This window comes from Zingiber officinale, chromosome 9B, assembly GCF_018446385.1.
Source record: "Zingiber officinale cultivar Zhangliang chromosome 9B, Zo_v1.1, whole genome shotgun sequence".
NCBI classification, from domain to species: domain Eukaryota; kingdom Viridiplantae; phylum Streptophyta; class Magnoliopsida; order Zingiberales; family Zingiberaceae; genus Zingiber; species Zingiber officinale.
In genome coordinates, this window is record NC_056003.1 from 2,468,621 (window position 1) to 2,480,407 (window position 11,787).

An 11,787-nucleotide genomic window follows, 5' to 3' on the forward strand; every position below is an offset into this window, starting at 1 on the left:
GTGTCACTCAGAGGTCCTAGCTATCGGTCCCACTCGAGTTTGGATTTCTGTTGGATTGCTTAGTGTATTTTTCCATTGTTTGTATTTATAGTTTTCTTTTTATATCAAATGTTTTCAGTGTTGGTTTTAGCTTGTTAGTTAGTATGTGTACATGTTGATGTATATATACACGCATTGGTATTTAAAAAGTTAGCACGTTTTTATTTTGCATTGATGTTTATCTTGATTTATCTGAATTTAATATCGTATTTCTCATATTGTCACTAGGAGGTACAGTCCGATTTGACAAACAAGTATACTCTCAGGGTGTGACACCTAGATTCCATAGATATATTAAACTTTATGGTATGAAGGCACATCCTTCTTGACTTTTAAGTTTGTATCTCAAACCCCTCCTCCCATTGGATGGTTCTTACTTATTTTGACCTAGGTTTTTGTTCTTAGACTCTTTTACTTTATTTGTCATTTTTTCTAGGGTCCTCTCTAATTTCTCAAGTCTTAATCTCAAGACTTGATTTTCCTTCTTCAAATCCTCAAACTTAGATTTTTCATTTTTCTTTTGAGAATTTTTCCATTTAGGCATATATCTATTTTCCTTAGATTTCTTACCTAAACCATTTTCTACCTTCCTATCTTTAATAAGGTAGTTCTAGCATGATACACTTCATATCTTTCCTTAATCCTATCACGCTTCATATTTTCATTCCTATCACGCTTCATATTTTCATGATAAATAGCATTAAAAGGATATAAATTATTTCTAGCATATTTTTTATCATTTTTTAAAGGAATTACATCAATAAATGATACTTTGAGTTTGCTCTTTAGAACTTCCCCTTGAATTGAGCTTCCTTCTTGGCTCTTAATTAGAATCCTCCCCCTAAGACATTGATTTCGGTAGTGGCCCTTTTGATTGCATGAGAATGATCTAATATGCTCTTTGCCTTTACGTACCAAGACTTGTGTTTTCTTTGACTTCTTTTTTGCCTTGGGTGCCACTTAAGTCTTCTTCTTGGCCAATTTAATACACTTACTCTTGTAATGTTCTTTCTCCCTACACTCAGAACAAATAAGATGATCTTTATTTTTGCAAATTTAAATCCTTATACCTTTACTTATAGGAGTGACACATGATTCTCTATTTGATCTTTCTTGACAAGTAGAGGTAGCACAATCTTCATTCAATCCAGATGTAGAGGCTTCTTCTTGATCCAACATTGATGATTTACGCCCCCCTCAATTTTTGAAATAGATGTAGGGGTGTAAACGAATCGAATCGAATATGAAGAAAAATCTAAGGCTCAAAATCAACTCGAATTAGTTATATTCGAGTTCAAGCTCAATTCAAAGCTCGAAAAGTTTAAAATTTTGGCTCGAATTAAAGCTCGGGTTTGAGTTCGACTCGAAAGATTCGAATATGTTCATGAGCTATTCAAATTATTTCTCAAAAATAAGTACTTGAAAGGCTTAAAATTTATTTATTTAATATATAATTATATTATATTAATAAAATATTAAGACTTGCGAGCGGCTCGCGATCTATCAAACTAAATAATTTGGGCTTGAGTTCGGCTTGAAAATTTTTTTCAAACATATTCGAGTTTGGCTCGAATTCAATAAGTTCGAATATGAATCAAATATTTATCGAACCGGCTCGTCAAGCTCGCGAACCGACTCAATTCGTTTACACCCCTAGGTATACCTTTTGACTTTCTTCATCCTTAGATGTTGAGCATCTCTTAACCTCTAAATCCTCATGCATATAAAACAAAGAGTTTCCCTCTTTGCCTTTGTCATGCACTCCATTGAAGATGGATCTTCATAGAGCTTCACCAATTTACTGCATAGCTCCTTGGCATCTTCATAATCTTTAATTTAACTCAAAATGTTACTTGGCAATAAATTGATCGATAATTTGATCACTTTATCATTGATCTCGCATCTTTGAATTTATTCCTTATTTCATTTACTTCTCTTGATGAGCTTGCCTTGGCTATCCATTGGAGCTTCAAGATGATCGCTTAAGTCATCCTGAAATACTTAGCTTAAGCGAATCAGATTGCTTCTGTAATTGTGATTTCTAGCTCTTAAACAATTATGCATAATGCTTAATCGTTTAAGCTCTACCAAATCAATTTTCCTAATCAATTTGGCATCTAGCTTCTAAACTCGAGTCTTAGGGTTTCTTGCTCAACATCAGGTCAACCGTGACCTATTAGGACTCCTCATTACCTAGCATCCAATTACCCTTGATCTGCTGGAACTTCGCCACTTAGTGTCTGATCAATTCTTTAATCCACTTGAACTTTTCTCTTGTGTTAAATGTCCGATCCTCCATAACCCACTTAGACTTCCACTCACCAGATGTCCAATCAAACTTTGACCCACCTAGATTTTCCAATGTCGAGCTTTATTCACTAAGATTTTTCACCACCTAACTTCACTCACTAAGATTTTTCCACCTGACTTCACTCATAAAGATTTTCTCACTGCTTAACTTACTCACTAAGATTTCTCAATTGTCTGGCTTCACTCACCAAAACTTCTCATCTGTCTGACTTCACTCACCAAGACTTTTTAACTGATCGACTTCACTCACCAAGACTTTCCAACTATCTAACTTCACTCACTATGACTTTCCAACTGTCTGACTTCATTCACTAGGACTTTCAACTATCTAACTTCACTCACCAAGACTTCTCATCTACGTAGCTTCACTCACCAGAACTTTCCAACTGCTTAGATTCACTCACCAAGACTTTCCATCTGCATGACTTCACTTACCAAGACTTTCCAACTATTTAGCTTCACTTACCAAGACTTTCCAGCTGCCTGACTTCACTTACCAGGACTTTTCACACCAAATGTCCAATCAACATTAACTCACTTGATTTTTATTCTTCTGCCATCCATCTCATTGGTTTTGCCTTGCCTAACCTCCAGTTAGGACTTTTTCAATCAAATATCCAATCAATCTTGACTTACATGACTTTTCTTACACATCAAAATGAATAACATTTAACTAAAGGAGAATTGTACTAACAATCTCTCTAATTGATAATTACACCTATAATCTTCATATATTGTCAAATATCAAACATCAAACTTGAGCCAACTTAAACTAAGTTAACCTGTCAACTTTGACATAAAGATAAGTACACCATCACCCTAGTCCTTAGCATATCAAACATATAATTTTTCTAGAGTTTACCCTTTAGAATTTAAATTATGATATTTATTAGAGCCTTAATATCCTACTAATATTTTTTAATTTCTTTAACTCAAATATTATAACCCAAACACTAAACCATAAATTAAAAAATATATATATATATACTTGTGCTATAAGTACCATGTGTAATTTTTTTAAAATATTTTTTAATTTCTTTAACTTTAATAATTTAAACTAAACCCTAAATTATAAACTTGCAGTTTTAAAAAGAATTTAAAAAAAAATTATACTTGATACTCACAAGATAAACACCATAAAATAAATAGAATAACATTCTTATATATGTATATATATACAATTTTAATACCCTACTTATCTTACGGTACTTACAAGATGAGCACCATATATAATTTTTTTTATAATTTCTTTAGTTTTAATATTCTAATCTAAACTCTAAACCTAAATTCCAAACCAATAACTTAAAAAAAAATAGAAAAATATTATATATTTGATTGTCATAAAGGTGAACACCATAAGTAAATAGGTTAACATCCTACTTATCTTATGATCGCCTTGCGAGCATCATTTATAATTTTTTTTTAAAAAAAATAACTTCGATAATATAATTCAAATCTTAAATCCTACTGACTAAATTTAAATTTTGAACCCTAGACTCTAAATAATAATAATAATAATAAATATACTGGGTGCTTACCAGCATAGAACACAATATTTACCATTTGTCTAATCAAAGCTAAACAAACTGCAATTAATCTAAAGGCAAAAAAAAAACTGAGATTATACAATCTTAAAAGCTGATATTTGGGGGAAAATGTTGAGTTTCTTGATCTCTGGAATCCATTCTGACTCGGTAAAATTGAAATCCAACTTCCACTTGAGGCTGAAGACGTGCGAAGTGATATCTGGAAGTGCGTTAGAAATTGAGCTGCAGTACCATAAAACAGATAAATCAATTAAATATGTCCATTTTCACATCAGTGACGTCCAGCTGCAATATCTCTGCTCTGCATCCTAAGATGGAACCAACGCTGCATGAACCAAAATATTTGATGAGAAGAGACGCAACAAAGGAAATCCGATACTGAAACAGTTTGTACCGGCAATAAGATCGACGCGGAAAACTCACAGTTCTTAAAGCCAAGTGTTTTTCTTCTCACGATTTAGAGTACCAAGACATCAATTAAGTTCAGTACTAAGAAAAGATAACCGCGTGTCGAAGCAAGTAGATGAACTAAAGTCTACCAGTAGATCTTTAAAGTTTGACAAATTATTTGAACTGAATGATTTATACCTGGGATGTGTTCGTCCAAGATCCCCATGAACGAATTCCTTTATATAAGTTCCTGCCTGATCTCAGAATGTAAAAAAGTAATAAAATTAAAACAGTTTGTAGTTGAGAATCAAGATATAGAGAAGCAGAAAATTATCTACTCATGCAATAATAGAATGAGTAAATTAGCAATGAAATTACACCATCCAAACTAGCAAACGAAAAGGACATGCACGCCATATGCATCGAAATAATGGGAGAAAGAAGCTCGCACCAGTCTTATTACGAGATATCTGTCTAAAAAAGTGTAAATATTTGGCAGAGAGCATTAGTGGGTTGTAAACTATTATCATTCTTGATTTTTTATTTCTTAACTTATTCCAACAATGTAAACCAAAGAAAACTTATTTCAACAATAAACCATGGTTCCTAGAAAAAAAAATGCCATTCCCCTATTTCTACAATTATATTCACTCAGTGGAACATGCTTAACTTAGATTACATGATTTCATGTCATAATTAATCAAAACCTATAAAACAAATTCTGAGGGTGAAAGATAGCAGTATATGGAAAATGTTTAAGAGAGGTAATATCACAAAATGATCTATTTCTCATTGGAATATGCTTGAAAAATCACTTCCTAGGTTCTAAAAATTTTTCCTGAATAGTAAAGAAAAGCATACATTCTTTTTATATCTCATAGACAAGAAATTAGCATAAAAATGATGCAACATTTACACTTAGTACCTGTGTACAAAGATGTAGCAGAAAATACTGGGAACTACTGGAAATTTTCTCAATCGACATCCTGGTACACAATCATTTAATGAGATTTCTGCTGACATAAAATTAATAACAATTGATCGAGTCATTAAACACTTCTCCCGACACTTTTTTGGGCAATTTTATTATTGCCTTCTTATCAGTTCTTAGTTCCAGGATAAAATCAAGACATAGGATTGTTCAACTTCTCATACCAATGTATGATACGCTTGCGCTCTAATGGGCTTCGGCGGTGAAGCACCCTGATCGGGGTCCTCTGTATGATGTCCTATAAAACAAATGAAAGAAATATTACTCATCATGTTAAAGAGGACAAAGTTAACTGATGGAGAAAGTGGATGGGGAGAAATTGTTGGCTGATGAGGTCATATTTTAAATTGACTAGATCTGTGGTTGTTCTCCCAAGGCACTTCACATTCTGGGAATGACTCAAGAGTCACTAAGTTTTGCCCTTCCTCAAAATATGCCTCAGAGGATATGGAGACGAATAAGCAGTTAAGATAGCATGAATCTTGCCATTGTAGGACTGAACCCTCTCAGCATTCGAAAAATTAGCACTTCAAAGACCAACACAAGTTACTAGGCAATCATGATCTGATCCATGGATATTTAATATTCTTTTCTAAGCACATAATTACTACTCATTTACCAAAAGATGTCTAGGGAAATAAATAATTTTGAACACCAGAGAATTTAACAGTACTATAATGGATAATATCTGACCCAGTGGTACCATACCAAGTCTTTTAAAGATGAAATGTTCTGCATGTCACCATCAGTTAGTGAGCGAGAAATCCAGACTAGGGCAGCATATTGCTTCTACATGAAAATGAACAAGGCAAGGTTAACAAGCATCACAGATACAATTTTGAATGTCTGTACATAAATTGTACAATTAATAAAAACCTGCTTCTCTGCCTCTCCTTCACGCATAAGGGTCCATGCCTCATTGCCAATCAGACTAAGATTTCTCACCCTGACCTGCAGAATAAAAGAGTGAATGGAATCAAAGTGCTCAGTTGTACTTGCAATTGTTAGAAACAATTAGACAAAAACACAGTTTGAACATGTAAAAGATAACTCACATGATTCTGATCATTGTTGTTTATCTTTTCAGAAATTAGCCCAATGTCAACCTTGGATGGAATGCGCCGTGAATTTGCAATTTCAATAAGAAAAGGTCGTCCAGATCCTAACATCCGTACCTAAATAGCAACCAGTTCAGTTTAATTAGATAACTTGCATTTTGAACCTTTTAAAAGAATGAATTTAAATTCAACTCCAGAATGATGACATTCATACATCAATGTCTTCTCTTCCAGCAGCATGAAATTTATAATTGTCACCTCTGCATACAGAAAGAATATTCTTTCCAACTATCTCCTGTAAGATTTATGAAAATTAAACAATCAATTGAGTTGGTGAAGTAATAAAATATGAAACGAACTTAACTTAGTTGGTATAAATGTTCAGCTCAAAGGTAATACACCATTACCTCAACAGATGCTTCACCAATTCGTTCGTCATCAACCATCCAGCAGGTCTGGCTCACATTTCGTGAGAACTATACAAGGATATAAAATATTACTGTAAACATGTGCTGTATTCTCTCCAGCATTATGAATTAAATCAGTTCTTATATACATAAGAGGGAATGAAACAATATAATTGATTGAACCAGCAAAATCCAGAAGGTTAAAGCTATAAATGATGAATACAGATACAATAGGAGTACTCAGCTATCATACTTTCATAAATGAAGTTTTGTTTATATTAAGAAAATGGAATTATAAAGAAAAGGGTTGCTAAAACATGGAAGAAGGGTATCCTGGTTAATCTGAATTTTATTTACTATCTACTCCAATAGAGGATAGATAAGAAGAGAAGATAATCACTTTGCATCCTTCATGAAAGGATAAAGTAACCAATAAGAAGAGAAATTGAGCGGATTTCAATGTCAAGGCAAGTGGAGAAAGTTTTCCAAATCAAGAAGAAATGTGGAAAAAATGGTCAATATCACAAGGAAAGATTCCTCATGAAGAATCAACTTCAAAAACTGTCTTTCCTTTGTTTATAGCAATAAAGAGTTTGCTTCAAGATATGTAAGACATTTTTTGTTAATTGTTGCACCACATTTTTTCTAGAATATAATCCTTGCTGCACAGTTGCTAACGAAGGAAGAATTATAGGAATCTAATCATTGGCAACATTGAGTGGAGGATGAGAGTAGCTATTTTGGTGCAATGGAGGAAAAGAAAAGACAATTTTCTCATAGGTTCTTGTTTGAAGTAGAGCCAAGAACAACAGGTTCATCTATTTGATGAAAATCTAAGATAAGAAGAGAAAGAGGTGGCATAGAAGTAGAGTATGAGAGAGAAGATCATGCCACTGCATCAAATTGGCAGCCTTCCCCTCAAAGGGGCTGTAGAAAGAGAATCCTTAGAATAAATCCACTTTGATAATGACAGAGCATTTGTCTTCAGTCGAGGAAAAAAGGTCTCACACTCGTGTGTGTGTGGTATTTATACAAAGGAACCAAACATAGCACTCAACCAAGAATTGTGCTACATAGGTGCTAAACTATATAGGCTAACAATGATGGATAGGATCTAGTTATAATAGTAAACCAAGCACATAATGAATAATTTGATTGAATTTCATATATTCATCCGGTTCAAACTGCAACTGAATTTGTATACTAAACTGGGAAAATTAATGTAATATTTGGAGAAAGATGTATCAGTTTGATTGAACATATGTTAAGTAGCCCAAATTCTCGATAGAAGGAAAATAATGTACCTTCAGGTAACGACCGCCAATGTAAATTGGCATCCTATAGCAAGTAGTTGTTAGATGACAAGGTTTGAAGGTCTGAAAATACAAATGATGCCATGATAATGGGAAATATGAAATCGTTTGCAATATTGAAAATTATGAGAGGATGGAAAATAGATACCTTATCTGGAGGTACTGTAAAACACTCATAAAATACATGATCCTGCATCCCTTCTAAAGCTCGCAGAATAGCAGCATCTGACTCATTACAAGTTTGCTGTTCTGAATTTCTCAAAATTCCCTCGTATGAATCATTAGCTTTATTCACATTGTTCTTCATTACTGCAAATGCATCCACAAAAATCAGAAAAACACCTCAAAATAGAACTATCACCAAAATCTAGAGATCAATTAGATTGTATTTCTGACATTTGGAGAATGGAAAATGCATCTAGGACATCAATGGGTCAAGCTCAATCAATTTTAGTAGGATGAATCTGAATCATAGACCAACCCAGTTCCTCAAAATTATAGGGGGAAAAAAAATCCAAATAGAATAGAACATAGACATATATTTTTTACTGAAATTTTAATGATGATAACAAACACATCAAATCAGAAGTCCTTGAAGTATGTTTTGCATCAGTCTTATTTTCTTTCGCTAATCTCATAATGTGTACTAACCAGGCCTGAATTATGTAGTGTTCCTTCAAAAACAAAGGAAACAGTCCAAATCACATCACAACACTGTGCAAGGACTGCAATTGAAAACCAAGACATGTTTCTTCAAAAGGACACCAAGATAACCTAGTAGTAGCCAGAAAATATTCCATTGAATGAAGTATAACAACCAATAATCCCTTTGGATTCATGACCATGTCATACTGCACATAAAAAATAGGTGGTCCAATGCATAACGCAGTTGGACAACCTTTCTTTTTGTTATCATAAAACCAAAGTAATTCCACTAAACTAGATAGCATGCTCATACAGAGACCAAGATTCACCTAAAAAAAATATTCTAACATCTATTTATAGTTGAAAACCTAAAAGGCTAAAAATATGAATGAGTATTTGTATTTGTGAGACTATCTGGCTTCGCCACTTCTAAGAGTAAGATTCTATCTTGTAGTGGTTATATTTATATGAATTCAAATCTTTACCTTATAGAAAATAATATATTTGCATTCATCTTATATGAAGAGGGGAATAAATACAACACTTTTAATGTAATTGAAATTTCAGACCAAAGAAAAATATGAAAAACCTGTTTTCGCACCCTTGCCAGAAAGATTATTTGCTAAGGAACTTTGAAGCCTTCTTGAGGCCTCAGGATGTGAGTATGTTAGACGAATACGAAATGAGTTGCTATCAGATACATCACCCTGATAAACTAATTTTAAAAAAGATTAGGAAGACTACTATATTCTTTAAGATGGATGATCTGTAGATTAATAAACTGTACATAAGACAGAGGCAAACCATAACAAGAGTGAATTACCAAATGTTTTTCAAGTAAAGCAGTTGTTGATGTCCTCAAAGCATCTTTCACAGATAAGTGCTCATGTAGGAACTTTGCTGAAAACCACTCTTCACTTTCATATTTCTTTTTCATGTACAGCCTATGGAGTAGTAAGAGATCATTAAGAATAGGAGTATAGGACTGAAACAAAATGCTACATTTACTGAAACTGATTGGAAATTTCACCAAGAGAAAACATAGATAAGTAAGCAGAATGAGTATATCGACAGTAACTACAAATAACAAGCAAAGTTATGCAATTACCACATACTATGGGGAAGCAGTAGACATTATAAAAGTTGGAAGACATTTGAAGTTACAACATCAACTGCATACAGCGATCATTGTTCAAAGGTATACGAAGTCTCCCAATGAAGACAATGACAAAATAACTAGCATACTATCATATCTGAGCAACATATACTGTTGCTTTAGGTTAGAGGTAAGTTGTTTGGGTGATTGGACAAGTTGAGAGCTTTAACCAAATTACACAATGGGTTGAACTAAGCCTTGAATAATTGAACCGAGCTGGCTAAATTCCTGATAGGATTGCATTTGTCAGGTACAAAAAAGTGCACCTTCTCAGTAATACCAACTAAGTGCTAATGTTCCGTGATCTCAGAAAGATTAAGCTCTTTGTTTCATTACTGATTGATTGCAGCCAATCAGTTTTCCAGCTCAGTTATTATAGGTCACATCATTTATTTATGGTTAAATCTAAATTCAATATTGATTTTGCTAATCAGGCTAAATCTATATCATGTGTTTCCAGAACTCTGACATCTTTAATTACAAATTCTCATATAGCAGACAGATATGAAAGAAATTTTAAATGTCAATCATCAAGAAAGTCAAGTTACCTAACGGCACGCTCATTAGCCACTATTACAGGTGGCATTGAAACTTCAATAGAAAAGCCATCAATGTGATAATCCTCTTTCTTCACAAGTTCAGCAATGGCGAGAGTAAAGTCATCAACAGGAACTCTATTTGTTGACATTTTCATCAGTTCCTGATCTTGGTGAGCAAATTGTAGAATCCCCAAACAAATGCTACAGTATTGTTGAACGTTTCTTGTTTCCTTTGAAGAATTTGAAAATTGCACAAATGTAGCTCCATTTGCTCCGCATCCAATTTCTCCAGCATTGCTATGGAAATTATCCGGCTCTTCAAGGAAAGACTTCAATACAGCATCAGTAATTGACGGGAAAGAATAAGCACGCCCAAGAACCCCAAACAATCTGAAGATGCAGCGAGCACATACCTAGGCCACGGAATACCAGCAACAATAAACACTACTTTTTTTTCTGCGTGCAAAATACTGAAACATAGTGGAACCTTATATGCAGGTAAATAAATAATCCATATTAATATTAAAGCACAGTCATACAAAAAAAAAAATCCTTCTCTCCCTTAAAAACAAACACATTTATAAATGAAATCCCATATTGACAAAACATATCAAGAAAATACGGTAAAAGATTAGTTTTTTTAGTCTCTAACTAAGGAGAAGGACGGCACGAGTATACAACTGTACCTTAGTGAACTTTGTACTGGATGAGCGATCAATAAACAAGATGAGAACCCTATAGTTGAAAATTGAACTATAGATCGTCGAACATGCCAGACAAAATCAAGCAACAGTTAGGACGGAAGCGAGAGACGAACCCCAATGTCTAGGAGATCAAGGACAGCGTCTGAAGGAGGAAGCGACCGCGCGGCCAGTCTTAGGACCTCTCTCACATCTTCCATCTCTTCGCTCGTCGCCATATCGGGGGTAGCAGGCGGTGCCGGGCGACCAGTGCAGCGATCGAACAAAGAGCGGCGTGGGGTTCTAAATTTGGGTTTTTCCGTTTCTGGAACCGACGGAGGGAAAGGGGCTCACCCTCTCCATTCTTAAAATTCTGAACGTTCATCTGCCCAATGATTTCATCTGGACCGTTCGTTACATGACGGCGCCAAGAGTGGATCTTCCCTGTGGTAGGTGGACTCAACGATCGGCCCAATTAGCATTTTAGCGACCCATCGGCCAGCCACCAATCGCGGGACACGTGGCGCTGCTTCGTTTTCAAGGGGAATGAAACAGGGGCCCGGTCAAGAGCTCCCCTTTTCAAGTCATTCTAATCTATTTGGATTTTATTTGATATTATGAATAAAAATATCTAAATTAAATTACAAATTACAAAAAGGGTATAAATATTAAGCATCCATTACTAAAATGGCGAGGGGTGCAATTAGTTTTA

At 34.3% G+C, this 11,787-nt stretch overlaps 1 protein-coding gene across 2 annotated transcripts; it reads right to left on the minus strand.

The window, feature by feature from the left end:
- Positions 1–3,848: 3,848 nt before the first annotated feature.
- On the minus strand, positions 3,849–11,422 carry LOC122024787 (tRNA pseudouridine synthase Pus10-like). 2 transcript variants are annotated; one of them, XM_042583488.1, is made up of 15 exons: positions 11,213–11,422; positions 10,405–10,808; positions 9,524–9,644; positions 9,302–9,407; positions 8,204–8,364; positions 8,047–8,118; positions 6,743–6,811; positions 6,550–6,630; positions 6,333–6,452; positions 6,154–6,228; positions 5,986–6,066; positions 5,442–5,515; positions 5,212–5,272; positions 4,485–4,540; positions 3,849–4,221 (listed from the first exon to the last, which is right to left on the minus strand). In XM_042583488.1, exons 1-15 carry the CDS (start codon positions 11,312–11,314, stop codon positions 4,143–4,145), a joined length of 1,662 nt encoding a protein of 553 aa, XP_042439422.1. In that variant the 5' UTR covers positions 11,315–11,422; the 3' UTR covers positions 3,849–4,142. The 2 variants fall into 2 exon arrangements, with proteins under 2 accessions (XP_042439422.1, XP_042439421.1); XM_042583487.1 differs by having other exon boundaries at positions 9,290–9,407.
- Positions 11,423–11,787: the final 365 nt, after the last annotated feature.